General features: G+C 38.6%; 1 protein-coding gene across 1 annotated transcript in view; it reads right to left on the bottom strand.

The window, feature by feature from the left end:
• Positions 1–7,499: 7,499 nt before the first annotated feature.
• Positions 7,500–15,511, bottom strand: part of LOC103769056 (brain-specific angiogenesis inhibitor 3) — a 97,441-nt gene continuing 89,429 nt past the window's right edge. The window contains exons 13-14 of the mRNA XM_008936232.1: positions 10,274–10,378; positions 7,500–8,316 (exon numbers count right to left, since the gene is read on the bottom strand). Of these exons, the coding sequence (XP_008934480.1) occupies positions 8,128–8,316; positions 10,274–10,378 (294 nt within the window). The 3' untranslated portion in view covers positions 7,500–8,127. The remainder of the gene's footprint in view (positions 8,317–10,273; positions 10,379–15,511) is intronic.

Here is a 15,511-nt window from a genome sequence, read left to right as displayed (position 1 = left end):
TCATTTACAACACAATTAGAGTTAGGTTGTAAAACAGAACTTTCTCGTGTTTTGATTGTTGGCTTTTCTTATCCTTAAGTTATCTTTTCTACTTCTGCAATCTTCCTTGGGAGTCGGTTGATTTTATTTGTGGCATCTAAAGGCCAAACTGATTTGTTAAGCCACTGAGTGGCTGAGAAACCCTTCTAACGTTTTCATGGCAACGGTAGTGTGCAGTTTCTCAGGTAGAATAGCCTGGGTCTCCCCACTGACTACTACTGACTTTATCTGCTCTGATGGTGGTAGTGTCTTTCCTTCTCTGCATAATTACCTGCTGGTCAGAAGCCAGTATGAGGAATCTGGAAAGCTTCCCGTTTCTATTCATCTTAGAAAGGTTTAAACCATCTCATTCTTACTTTCAGGAAGAGGCTGGAAGTTAAGGGGTCAGACGGTATCCCTGGTAAGCACACTTGTCATCTTCCCTCTTCAAGTCTGGCCTTTGTGTTACCAGAAATATAAATGCCAGAATATGAGAATAACAGAAAAAAGAAGTAACTTGACTGTTGCCCTGTGGTTGGGAGAATCAATTTGAGTGAGAAAGCAGGACTGTAGTGCCAGGTCAGTATGGCAAGTATTTATATTCTACATCAGACATTTGTGACTGAATTCTATCATAAGTTCAAAGCATAACACTGTGATTTTCCTGGCTCCATCACTCCTGCATCCCTGGCTGACCCATGCATGATATTCCAGAATATGCTTTTTCACATTCTACTGATAGCTGGCAGATTAGATTGTCTTGGGTTGTACATTCTTTATCTCTCAGATGGATGACAACCTGGATAAGCCACATTCAGAATTTAGAGGTCTAACAGTACAGATATAGAAAAAATGAATCCTCCATTTAAACAGACATAATGTTTAAAGAGGAGCAGGGAAGGTGTATTCTGAGTAGAAAAGCCGCAATGTGTGATAGCAAGGATACCTATGACACTCATATCAAGTCAGCAAACATGACATAAAACCCATAAGCCCATGCCTCTCTGAAGTGATAGGTAGAGGCTGGATATCATAAAGCACCCTGGAAAATCATAGAATCCTTTAGGTTGGAAGAGACCTCCAAGATCATCAAGTCCAACCATCAAGCCAACACTACTAAGTCCTCTGCTAAAACAGATCAGAATCTGGCAAGGTTGGAAGAGACCACAAGGATCACCCAGTTCCAACCCCTCTGCCATGAGCAGGGACACCTCCCACTAGATCAGGCTGCCCAGAGCCTCATTCAGCCTGGCCTTAAAGACCCCAAGGGGTGGGACCTCAACCACCTCCCTGGGCAACCCAGTCCAGGGTCTCACCACTCTCATGGTGAAGAACTTCTCCCTCACATCCAGCCTGAATCTACCCACTTCCAGCTTTGCCCCATTCCCCCTAGTCCTGTTGTTACTCAATAGCCTAAAAAATCTTCCCCTGGATCTGGATTCACCTGTCCAAACACAAGTGTCTGGTACCATTTTAGGTGTGGGGTGAGGTACTGCTTGCACTAGAAGGGTGCAGGTCTCCCTTAAGTTGTCTTTCATATCTCCAGTCCCCATGCAAATGTTTCAACAGCTACAGGGCATCTCATATTAACTGCATTCTGCCTTTGGTAATGGATAAGCTGAATTTGTCTTCAGACTCTGTTGACTGTATTGACCTGTTCTCTGCAGGTTACAATGGGAGTTTAGACTCACATGTTGATGACGAAATCCAGCTAAATCTGGTATTTAATTTCAAAGGATTTTATTGCCCTCAGGGGGCTTTTAAATTCTTTATGCAATCAATGGAAATATGTTAGTACTTAGAGAACTGGCTGTGTCTAGCTGGGCTTCAGAGGTGCCTCCCTTTTTCTTTAGGTTACAGAAAGAATCTAGACAGCTACGACAGGCAGAGTTAGATTGCCTTGCAGAGTTCTGTGGTTGAAATATTGGCAATTCTAATTAGTTAGAATTCTAAATTAAATAGAAAGGATTCTACATATTTGTCGTTAGATACCATAGCTAATTCTTGTTTAAGAACCTCATTACTGAAAACAGAGCTCTGAAAATCTTTTCTTAACACACAGTTCTTGAGAAGAGCAGAAAATAAAGTGGTTAGGTCCAAGGAGATACTGAATAAGAAATTGAACACACATACTAATCAATTTCAGTTTCCTTTTTATTCAGTGAGTTCCTTTAGGTATCACCTTTTGCAATTTCCTGAGTCAACAACCTAGGGACATAATGCAATAAATCACTGAACTGATAATGTGAAAAAACACTAGCTTGTTGCTGTTCTTAAATTGGATTCTGAGAGACAGATTTTAAAAAATATTTCAACTCCTTATGGTTTGACACATCAAAAGACAGATTTTTTTTGATGTCCAGCATTGCATCATGTAAGGTTTAGGTGGCTGTTTCCTCTGGTTGACTGCATGTGTTGAACAAGGCACATTATCTGCTTTTATAATCCATGCATAGAATTGGACATCTCTAGCTGGACTTCCCAATAGCTGCCTAAGCTATTCAACAAGAAAATATTGAGACTAGTTTCTTAAATTCCACTTCTCTTGAGGGACAGGTCCTTAACTCTTAGTCATAGAGATGAAGAGTCATAAGCAGCAGCTCCCAGCCTCTTCTCTGGCTCTGTGCCTGTTCTGAGTTTTAAAGAAAAAAATCAGTAAATGAGTGGATGTCACTCTTTGAATGCACAGCTAAAGGAAGGGGGGTTACAAAGACTGAACCCACACAGAATTCCACACACTTTCAGGATGTGGGAAACAGCTACTATTCCACGTCAGAGGATTCACATAGTCCTTGTTCACTTTCTGACTGGAAAACCTAGCCAAAGGCCTGTCGATAACTCTCTAGCAGTCTTTCTGCAGCAGTGCTACGTAAGAAAGAAAGTCTACATTCACAGCAACAGAGAGAAGGAGCAGTAGAAACCTGTCAAGATGATTACATAAGAGAAGCTGCCTTGTGCCCGTTTCTTCCTCAAAGCTATGGTCGTATATTTTCCATTAAATGGTTAGATAAAAAAGTTAAAATTCATGTATTTTTAACTTTTGTTTTATTTTGGTTATTCCTACTGAAAGAGAAGGCATTTTAGAAGCCTAATGGTTGAATTTTTCCTTTTTCTGCAGGGATCAAACAGAACGACCTAATGAGTTCAGGATTTACTAAGAATTATTTAAGAACTTTAGCAGACCTGGAGAAACTCTAAAGGAGACAAAGACGGTAAAAATCTGTGAAAGACTTCCACGTGAGGACTAGGAGCATGGATTTGTAATCCTGAAAAAAAGGTTATGGTGGGGCCTATAGCAGAAGCCTGTACAGACAAGGGATGAAGCTGAATGGGTTAAAGTTATTAACTGTTCCTTATAAGGAATAATGAGGCATAAACTGAAGGAGTAGTTGTTTAATGTAGTTAATCTGAATAAATAATTGCCAAAGGATGGTCCAATGCAGCCTGTGCAAGAGATATTTTTTTCAAAACCAGATAAATGGCTCTTTTTTTTTACCTTGCACTTGTAGGTAATTGACAGAACATTTCAGTAGGAGTGCTATGGTTATCAGTCATTCCTATCTTATCAGCAATTGAATTTTTCTTAGTGAGGCCTCTTTTGCTTTCTTTACAAAGAAAGATGTTCCTAGAAAAGCAAGGAGCAAAGATTACAGCATTGCACTGTTTGAGACCTGGCTTGAAATTAATCACAGCTCCCAAACACATATTCAATGGGGTACCTGTCTGTTTACTTCCCTCAGCACATGAGAATGGGCTTGATTGCACAAGAGAGCTCTGTAACACTTCTTGAGAGAGGGAAATAATGCTTGCTCATAGGAACTGCTTCTTGTGGCTTATCCAGAGACACAGCACAACCTCGAGCTAATGCCTGAGGAACTACAAGTCTACTCTCAACACACAGTGTCTCCATCTGCTGATTGTTAATAGAGATTTTCATATCCTTTTGCATAACCTGGTGGAGAGCACACTGCTGATGCTGTGACAGATGGATGCCTGCTTCAAAGTGGGAAGCAGATCTTTTGTTAGCTCTAGTCTCTAAGTACAACATCGCCTAGCAACTATGGGAAATGAGGAAAAGCCATCAGAGAACATTTCACCTGCTGCAGCTCGGGTTTACACTGTTGTGGCTTTTTAAATTTATGTAAGTATGTATGTATGTATGTATGTATGTATGTATTTATTTATTTATTTTAACAGCAACTATCCCAGTTTAACCCTGTGTAACACAATATTAGTTGATTTATGTCTTGTCACCATAAAAGCCAATGATGTTCTTAGAGGAGGAGTGTCAGGACATTTCCAGAGAAGAGCACTGTTTCACTGATTATGAAGAAATTCAGACCCAGTAGTAAATGAAATGGAAAAGATCCTTTTCTGTTTGTCTCTTCAGCTTTGTTCTAAATCTTCATCATAAGGAGCCACTAGAACTACATGCATGCCAACATTAAGCCCACTATACTCCAAAGATGCATTAACATGGCAGCATTGCTGTTATTCCTCCAGAGAAGAGCACTGTTTCACTGATTATGAAGAAATTCAGACCCAGTAGTAAATGAAATGGAAAAGATCCTTTTCTGTTTGTCTCTTCAGCTTTGTTCTAAATCTTCATCATAAGGAGCCACTAGAACTACATGCATGCCAACATTAAGCCCACTATACTCCAAAGATGCATTAACATGGCAGCATTGCTGTTATTCCTCTTATCACTTGTAGCAACACTTAGTTCTCTTTCCTTCTTCTTGTTCTTCATAAGAGATATTGCAGAGTATGAGGTGAAATTCAATGATGACTAATTCAGAGTTTACTTCCCCAGAAGATTCTAGGTTAAATAACTTCACATTGGCAAGAACCCAGATAGCAAATAACTTTGTTAGTGCTTTTATACCAGCAATACCAAACTCTTTCACATATCCTTGAATGTGAAATCATAGAGATCTTGAACTGCTGCCTGAGTTATCTATCACTGCTCAGCTAGATTTCCTCTATGTACTGCTTTACTAAACTGATAACTCCAGGACATGTTTTATGTAGCATTGACTTGCTAGAAAAAAACATCTTTCTCTGTATATGCATGTAAGAGGAAGACAGAGACAGAGGAATTGCATATGGTCTTCTATGATAACTAATGTGTATTTAAACTGTTGAGAAAAGGAGACTCTTCCCCCCCAAAGTATTTGCTTTTTCTATATATGCCTAGGGAATATGTATTCTAAATTGGACCAGAATAAGCTCTAGGCTGAGCACTCTAGTACGAGCTGCAGCAGTGTTGGTTAGCTGAGCCCTCCAACATCTGAACCTTTCTGTTACTGCAGCTGGAGGCCAAGTGAGATAGCACAGAGCACATCAAGTGACATCAGCCTGCCCTGGCAGACAAATGCAGAGCCTCCTTTCATCTCTGCATCTAGTATAATGTAGGGAGTTCTGACAAAGTTTCTATTTGCATATGATATAATGTCAATCATCTCATCAGTGCTCTACCAACATCTAAGCCAAGGCATACAAGTTAGTGCTGTCCTGCTGGCTTCAGTCTGACTTCCACCATTTCAGAGCCACTAAGCAGCAAACTTCAAGCACATGCAGCATTTTGCTTATGGAAAACAAACTCTGCTTTGCTATGAAGCAGTCAAATCAGTAGGCAAATAACACTGGGTTTCAGCATGTTCTTAATATTTCTAAATATGAAGTACATTTGAAAATAAGAATGCTTAGCACTTTCTGGGCAGGGCAGCACAAGCTCTAAATAAAAAGGCATTGTACATTGCTGTGCCTACACTGGAAGCACATCTGTGACTGCTGTGTGGTACATAAACACCCACGCTAATGCTAAACCTGAATCAACTGGGTTATTAATAACAGCACAACTGGGTCAGCAATGTATTGAGTGCACACTGGTTTATCTTGTTTCCTGGGTAAATTTACAGCCTGTACTAAGCTTTACACAGTTGTAACTAGACCACTACTGAACACGAATTAGGTGATACAAAGCTTATGCACATAATCTCTTCACTATAGTTATTGAAATACCAAGATTCTCTAGATTTGTAATGTTTAGATCAATCAAAAAGGATGCTAAAGCTTATATCTGGATTCAGGGGCCTAAGCTTCTTGATTTGGTCTCAAAAATTAGAAATTTTGTAAAACCTGCTCGGCTTGGCAGATGCCTACCATAATGGATGAAATCCTTAACAAATGTGGTTTCTGTTATATCTTTACCTAAAGGGAAAATAAAACCTTTTTAGATTAGAGCTTGTTATGAAACAAGTGAGAGAGGTTTTTGGTGCACTATCAGATCTCAGAGGTGTGATGTTAGTAGGCTGTATAGCCAGCCTTACCAGCTGCCTCCTTCTGTATCAGTCTTTATAAAGTGCCAGCTCTGATTGACTGACGTATTGCAATATTGAGTATTACACCATCTAACTTCTAGGCACCTAAACCAGTTAATGGACTTGATACCAGATTGGCAGCTAGTCATTTTGTATTTGTGCTGAATCATTTGATTAGAGAAGTCGACACTCTGCATGAGATGCTCACTCAAAGTAGGCAAAGTCAGGCTCCTTTTCAAAACTTAAATACCTTATTATGGCCTGGAGAAAGGATTTACAAGCTGAAACACTTTCCTGAAGGTGGTCCTAAGTACTTTTCTCTCAGCAGATGAATGATGATCTCCTTCTACCAATGCTCTAGGTTAAGTTCTCACTGCCAAGCCTCTAGTCTAGTCTTTGTTCTTCCTAAGCAGATTGGTGGTCACGTTTTCTTCCTTTCTAAGAGCTTTTCTGCTAGCAGGCTGCAGCATACTCAGTTCTGTACAGCAGAACTAAAATAGTCTTGGAATTTTTTTTCTAGAAATATAGCATCTGAAGATTTGTGATCTCCTCCTCTTCCTCCATCCCCACTCCCCAGCTATGTTGTAGATGAGAGATTTTGGAGATCTCCTTTTGGTTCTAAGCATGGAAAGGGAGATTTAGTCTTTCCATTCCTAATGGTTTAACTGGATTTTCAACATAAATCATGCTCTACTTTTGATTTATAATATGAAACACACTCATTTTTTTTGGTCTAAAATACTTCAGAATTTTTTTATCTTTAAAGTCTTTCTTGTTGTTATACAGCAACAAGACCATGAACAAGATGCAATGACTCTGAATTAACATTTTCTTTGGGTGCAGTGCATTGAAGCTTAACTTATCTTCCGTTGTCTGTCTTTCTGCAGCAAGACAAAACTTCTTAAAAAACAGAACAATTGTAATAATATTCTGACAAGCCAAATTTTTAGGGTACATTGTCACAAAATAATACCTAAGAAAAAGTAGAATGGTTATAAAAACCTACTAATACGATTTAAAAACTCTTTGCAGGAGCTAGAACAACATACTATTAAAACTCCAAATACATATTCAATATGTATGTTTTTAAAGATAACTTCATAAATATGCAAATTTAAGGTAAACAAATACAGAATAAAATGCACTAAGAAACTGATATGTAGACAAAGGTTTATTTACACCATACAACATTTTAAATATTTTATACACAGTTGCAGCAGGGAAAGCTACTCTGAGCTTTCCAGAGAAAACTGCAATAATAAAGATGTGAAATATATTATTCATATAAAAGTGAGATTATTACTTTATTGCATTTAAAGCAATGAAGAATGTAGCTCAACAGACATTCATTTAATGACAAAAACTTTGCTTTTATATTATAAAGTAAAAAGTGTAGTAATGGCCAAACAGACTGTTATAAACTTTAAAAACTGCATAAATATATACATTGTGCTTCATGGTGAAGTTTTTTGAAAACTAAACCAAATGAAGCTGTTACAACATGAATCGTTGCTTGAGGTTTATCTATAAAGATTACCTTACAAATCCATTCCACGGGTACTTACAACACACGATGGTAAGAATTGTACACCTGGTTCTCCACTAGCCGCGCTAGTGGGAATATACTGTACGAAAAAACGCACTGACATTTGGCACAGGAAGAGCCTGACATAAAATAGTCACAATGTTCAGACAGGAGCGTCAGGATTCCCAAAGTCTCTTCATTGTCAGTGCAATGAATTATTTTTGTTTTGTCTTTGTTCTGTCCAGTTCATTTTCGGTTTTGTTAAACTTCTGTTTGGAAGTCACCTTCTTGCACATCTAAAGGCAAGTTCAGACACTTCTCCCATTCTGCTGGTCTGAGTTCTAAAGCATCTTTTGCCTCTGTGTCTAATACGTTTATCGTTGTATAGTGTTGGTAGTCGCCTGTAGTTTTGAAACTGTCCCATGGAGCCTTGCTTGGTGCTGAGTTCTCCTGAAGACCAAAGAAAGAAGAATTAAAACCAAGGTTGAAGTCATGTGTTTTTCACTTACAGGGCTGATCATTAACGTGCTCTCATGAGACACAGAAGCCTGAGAGGTGAAATGGCTTTGCAGGGAGCCAGGCTGGCAGGTGTTCAGCACCATTGCAACTCTTTCTCTGTGAACAGTCAGCTCTTTGGCAGGCTCCTCACCTGAGCTGCCAGCTAAGCCCTCTCTTTCACAAGAACCAACGTACATGAGGAATTGCTGAGTGATCCAGTACCGATAGCCATCTTTTTAATAGTGGTTGTGTGGAAAAGTGGGAGAGGAGAAGGGAAGGTGATTGAGAAGAGCTTGATGCGTGAAATATGGAGTGGTTTGAAACAGAGATTGCCAGCTGGATTTTAAATGGGGGCAGATGTGTGACAGAACCACAGAAACCTACTCCTTGAAAATGCTGTGATAGCCACCTTGCTTTACAGGCTTATGAGCTCATGTATATTAGGATTAGCAGGCTGAAAGCTGGTTATTTTCTACTGAATGATTTTTTTTTTTTTTGATTGCTAAGTTTTATAGGGTAAAAGACATTATGGACTAAGACCAATTTAATTAGTGAGTTCTGCTGTAACATGTTGGATGGGACTTATTTGCTAAGATCTAATACTTTTCAACCACTTTAGATGCCTTTGGATTTTCTGCCTGACCTCCAACTGTCTTTCATGAGAGGTATAGGTCTCCTTTGAGTCCTGTGTTATCACTGCCTGTATTGTGCTGTAGACTAAGGCACCTGAGACTGTCTAAAATAGCCTGAGATGCCTATATTTAGGTACCTGGATCACTCTCTGACTGTCTTACAGATAGACCATTCCTCTAGGCAGCTTTTATTAGCAGACCGTTCAAAAACATAGCACCAATGCATAACAGAATAAACACAACTCTTCCACTGAGATTCCCTTTGAGATTTTGAATTAATTCAAGCTTTACATGGACAGCAAATCTCAAACAGGGAGGCGAATGTGAACTTTACATGTCAACAAATCTCAGAAGGGGGAATGAGCAAGAACTGGGTGCAAAATAACACATATGACAGTTAAACGTTCATCAAAGAATCAGGGCCAAATTTCTGCTGGATTAAGATGATGTAAATGATGTAAATCCATTGGCCTCACATCTGCTTAATACCTCTTCTTCATGTCTGAGAGCAGCTCTGAAAAAGTTATAGAATACAATGATTCTAGCTCAGTTTCATTTAATATACAGTTTTAACATTAAAAAATTATATATAAATTATTACTAATCATAGTATTACCATGAACAAATATGTCATCCTAAATTAGCTGTTTTAATTAGGCAGAATCAACTGTTTCCTTGCTCTCATTATCAGATGTAGTTAGGGTGTTAATGCATGTGCCTATGAGTGTTGTGTATAAATTTGAATTATGATGATGGAGTCAACTCTGGATGATTTAATTTTTGCTTTTCCCATGGTAAATATTTATAAACCTATTATAGAGAAGACACAGCATTACAGAGACCCTGTGTGTGTTCTTGACTGCCTCACGTATAGGTGAATCTAGCTGGACTTGTTTGTAGTAACTAATTTAATATCTGCTTGCCTAGCTAGGGGAAAAGCCCTATTGGTCAAATTACATTAGTGAGCTGCTTTCTCTATATCCTTTAGACTTGGTAAGCACATACAAATTGGAAATGTGTTCCCTACAGTTCAATTACTTGTCATCTATAATGATGTGAATGAGTTAGTTATCATCTAGTTGTAAAATCCAATGAGTCTCGTCATAGGCTACATTACTGAAAATATCTTTTTTTTTTTTTTTCCCTAATTTCTGAGGCTATCTAAAGGTAGAGCAGAGTGAGGTTTTCTCAGGAAATATACAGAATTCAAAGGACTCTTGTTTCATCGTTGTTGCTTAGGATCCATTATATTTTAAATATCTAAGAGGAAAACTTACCATACTGCCTGATTTTGGTACATCCCGAAATCTGTCCAACGTCTGAAATTTCTGATTTAACTCTTGAAACAATTCCATGTGTCTCTTTCTTGTATGCATGACCTTCTGCAAAATGGAACATAATTGCTTATATTTATAATTGAATCTGGGCTTTTTTTTAAGGGAAGAATTATTTTCTCCAACATAATAAAGTAAATTGAATTTGGCAGGGCCATCTTTTCCCTGTGGACTTGATCAATGGATGTGAACTGCACTGAGCCTTCTCTCTGCTTTGTTTAATGTTCTTCCTGTGTACAAGGGATTGCTTTTACTCCACATTCATTGAGCTGCTGAAATTAAGGGAAGCTGGTTTTGTGCTAGCCTAGAAGTATTTTGAAAGAGATGGCAGTTTCTTAGAAGAATATTTTTCTTGCACACATAGGAATATTTTCTAGAATTTATGTTCTTAGCATGGACGCTAGTATTTTAATTTCTGTAGGAACGAAACAGCAATTTGTAATGGTCCCCCAGACTAAATTTTAGGAGAACACTGAACTCGGGAATATTGGCCCAAAATGGAAAAGCCACAAATGTTATGCCTTTTTAATCAGATGTCTTCTTGTAATTTAGTTCATCATGAAATTCACTTGAAATGGCATTCCTATTAAGAATCATAGGTATAGTTCTACGATTTTACTTGTTTGCTTATGCCATGGACTGGACAATTGGAAACCACCCTCCCTCTAACCCATGCACTAAGTATTTTTCCACAAAAACTAATTATATGGCAGCCTCCTGCAAGAGATGGGGATCCAAAACAGCCCCCGCAGTTGGAGGAAACCCTTGGCCATGTATCTGCCTTGACAGCTACATGGAGAGTGAAGCCTGTTTTCAAGTCCAGACTGTCAAGTCTAACATTTGCATTGCTTCCAAACCATTCACGCTCAAGTACGGATTCAGACAGGCCTCTGGAGCAAAACCAAAGGCTACTTCTTGTTCAACCAATCTCATAATCCTGTGGTCTGGGTGGACAGCGGACAGCAGGGACTGAGGCTGGTTCACCTCAGTCCAACAGCAAACGGGCTCAGCTTGGCTTTTCTTAAGCTTTTGTAGCTGCTTGACCTTGAATTACGGGCAGGACAGCAGCCCATAACATTGGTAGAAATGGTTCAGGACACCAACATCTATGCACACCCACTAACTGTCAAGCCTGATTTTCCCTGGTGTGGTAAGTGACAAATCCTGCAAACTTACATGCAGAGTGGCTGAGCGTGACCCTTCCCAGCAAGCAACGCTTCCGCCAGGTCTGGAGTAGTCCCTTTTAAAACGCAGTGGCAGTAGCTGACCCTCAAACAGTGCTTTACCAATACTGATTTTAATTTTTATTTTCTATGTGCATTCTGTGTGTATAAACGTCATGAAGCATGGCTGTTTGCACGGCCATGCATTTCTACCCCTATGCTGTTAATAAGCATATCATCCTTAATAAATATCATCCTTAAAGCCACACCATAGCTTGAGGACCTTGTTTTGCTCCTGAGAACAGGAAATTGGCAACATTATTCGCAAAAGAGACTTGAGATATGTCAACCAATTAAAGATCTGTTAACTTAATGTGAGTTGTGGGGTGTATAAGGGAAACAATTTTGCAGGATCTGGTGAGGAACTCCTTGCAAAACATAATTTAATTAGAGACAGAGGATCTAAATTTATGAGGGAAGTTTTACTTAAGTGACTTCCCAGGGATTCTTTTAAGCTATTCCTGTTACAGTAGGCAGGGATATGTATCAAATTTCAAATAAACAGAATTTAAAAAAGAAAGGTTTTGCCTCTAAAATTATTATTGGCTGAAATAAGGAGAAATGCTGAAGGGAATAAAACAGATTTGGTGGGTTAAAATATTGGCCCTAAAACCAGGAAATAGCATATGACTATGAATCAAGTATCTCCCGTTGGAAACTTTTTAATAAAAGGCTAGGAATATAGAGAATGCTACTTTCTGGTATTATTCTGAATCTTGTACCAAATAACTCATTAAATAGCAAATATGAACAATGCAAATGCCTGTCTTAGTTCATTACATTATTCCTGGGTAGAAGTAGGTGGGAGGAGAAATCAAATACTTGCAGTGGGAATTCTGGCAGAAAAAAAAAAAGGCTTTACCTTTTATTCTTAATAGTAGAATGACTGGTATGCACATGTACCTATGGCTTTTTTGGTTGCTTTGTGTTTTCCTGGCTTCCATTCCATAATTCCTACACACTGACACCCACCCCTCCCCACTGCTTGTAAAGAACAGTCTGAACTTAAGGTGCAGTAACTTAAATTTCCAACTATTCTTTTGTAGCCTTCTTTTGCATTCCTTGTTAGAGAGCACCATCTTATCTTCTTTCTAGAAAATAAGCTCTGTGGGTAGCTCTTTCTCTTTTATGAGAAAGTAGCCCACAAAATATTTGCGGTGGTTTAACCTGTTTTTTTCTATTCAATGGGCAGTGTGGAAAGCAGCTTTTTCAGTCTTAGAAATGAATAAGTTTTATCAAAACAGACCTGGGGATCTTGTCCAGTATATACTAGGTTGATTGCAGTAGTATCAGAACCTTTAACAGGATGGAAAAGGAGCTTCTTAAGCTGCTCTTTGAAGGCACACCTTCTTTAGGTGCAGCTGAGGACTTGCCCACTAATGCCACATCCCCTCCAGAAACGCCTGAATTAGCCACCAGGCTACAAACATACATCTTGTTGTGGTCTTTCCTGCAATTTCTGTAACTTTTGTGCCTCACACATTGAAGGGAGTCAGACTGAATTGACACCCCTTCCACCTCTGTGCCCCTACTCACAAGTAACATCAGGTTAATTGATATTGATATAAAATATCAGTATTTGAAAGTACTAAGCCTTACTCTGCTACGTAGCTGCTCTCAGAGGAGGATTCAGAGTGCGGGTGGCTATCATCAAGCTAGGAAAGACTTCAAACATAACTCTGTACCCAGCTCCCTCTTTTATTTATGATAGGGTTTTAGCTGAAATCTACCACAAGCACAAATATTTTCATGAAGATCTGTGGTCAGTCTTACAAACAACAGTAATAATGGTGATGATAATATTAATAGTAATGGTAATAATGTCATTCAATTTGCCTCAAATTTTTTCTATATTGCCACAGGTAAAAATGCTCTCTCTCAAATATTGTACAAAACAGCTAAATGAAAACAACAGATGGGGGAATGCCTTCCCGGCCCTGCAACAGATACATGCTGTGTTTTCAAGATGTTACAGGTATGATCAGTTGCCAAACTTAGGAACGGGAAATTTTTTTTTCCCTGTAGGCATATTTTTTTTCACTTTTGTCTTTGGGAGGTGTCTTCAGTTTAGTAAGAGAACAATTTTAAACTTTTGTGTGAGTTTGTAATGTTGTTATGATGAATAGCAATTGCAGATGACATTCTGAAAGAATGAAAGAAAGCAATTAATGATCAGTTTAGTGTTATTGCTGGTGAGAGTCTACTGCTCTGTGGAAAGAAAAGATGACATTCTGGTATTCACACGTCCTGTGCATCCTTGCTCTTCCTCATGAGTGGAGTACAAAAACAGCCAAGGATGATGAATCCTGGGGAGTAGGCTAATAAGGCACTTTTCTGAATTATCTTGGCATAAATGGTATTACTAGAGTAGATCCAATGAGTGCCTCATAGAAAGGGGACACTGGGGTGGATGGCTGGGAAAATCCAGGAGTCAGACCCTCTCATAGAATTTAAATGTAATCGTGATCTTGAGTCCTAAAATGTATGTCAATAATGCTGTTTAACTCTCCTGTATGCTTTTGTGACAGCACACACCTACTATAAAGTCCTCCTGAGAATTTCCGTAGCATCTGTATTTCTGTTCAACATAATTAGAATGAATTTTATTTGATCTGACAGCTAAGTATTAGTGTTGAGCCTTATTAAACTACCTGTCCAGCTTTAGGGAAAATCAGAACATAATGAATGGGGTTCGAGGGCACTTGGCTGGGGTTACCACAGCCAGCAGCAGCAAGGATCCAAAATGCTCAAAACTACAATTTTGGTCATGCTTTGGACATTGGACTGCATAAATGCGTCTAAACTAATCCTTGGTAAGAGCAAGAAAAGAGCTGTAAAGCTGTTGCATGTTGACTGTTCATTTTATCAAACTTCAAAGTTCAACCAGGTTAGTCAATGTTTTGCAAAATCTAACAGCGGACAGTATGTTATGTACCAGAAATATTTTCTGCCTACAAACTTCAACCCAGTATATTACAGTCTTTTGTCCCACATAAAGGGCTAATTTAAGACTGTAATTGTAAACTATTTAAAAAGGAAAAACAAGATACAGAGTTCTTGAAAGCCTCCTCTCTAATCAGCTTAGGATCTATGACAAGGGCTGTCCTGTTTGAATGTCATCTTTTACTCTCTCCCTTTCCTTTGACTAGAGACATAAATTTTCTCTAACAATACCCAGCACAGTCAGAGGATCTTTATTTTTTATAGTGCATTGCAAAAGTCCTTAAAACTACACCTACATCTCTATATATACTCGAGATAAAAAGGACAGAGAATATTTTGTGGTGTTGGGTACAGTCATAATCTGCCTGAGTTCATACTACACAGCAGCTGGCTTTGAGCGTAATCTGTGGCCCTAATAAGAAAATTGTTTTTCTTGTATTTCTTTGGTTTTACTTCAAACTGTCTTTATTAAGGTGAGTGTTGCATTTCAGCCCACTAGCAAAGTCTTTTTTTTTTTTTTTTAACTATGAAACTGTGAGTCTACAGTAGTAAGTCAAACATGTCCAAGACCATTCTCTGGCACCATCTAGCATGGAATGTTCTTCATGAATGCTACTAAGTTCTTTTAGTACCTAAAATAAGAAGTCTACAACTTGCAACAATACAAATTGCTTATTGTGAATGGCACCTAGGTTGTACAAGTTCCCTAAAGACATTTCAGGAACTGTTGCGAGACACAAGGGTGGTCCAGATTAAAATAGTGAAGATCATTCAAAAATAAACATAAAACCTGACATTTTAGCACCAAGGAATATTCCCCCCAAAATGTCTAATTTAGTACAGTAGGCACAAGCTAAGGGTTTGTCTTGTATGCATACAGAGAAAAAAGTATGAGAGGTTGAAGGGGTAAAGACTGTTAGGAGAGTGTTAAAATGAAAAGGACGGAGGGAGCCAAGCTTGACAGTTTTGTCTGTACTGTGTATTTAACATTTTTTATTCTCAGAATCACACCCAC

Source organism: Merops nubicus, unplaced genomic scaffold, assembly GCF_000691845.1.
Source record: "Merops nubicus isolate BGI_N331 unplaced genomic scaffold, ASM69184v1 scaffold2270, whole genome shotgun sequence".
NCBI classification, from domain to species: Eukaryota; Metazoa; Chordata; class Aves; order Coraciiformes; family Meropidae; genus Merops; species Merops nubicus.
Note: the sequence above shows the minus strand (reverse complement) of the source record. Positions and strands in the feature narration are given on the sequence as shown.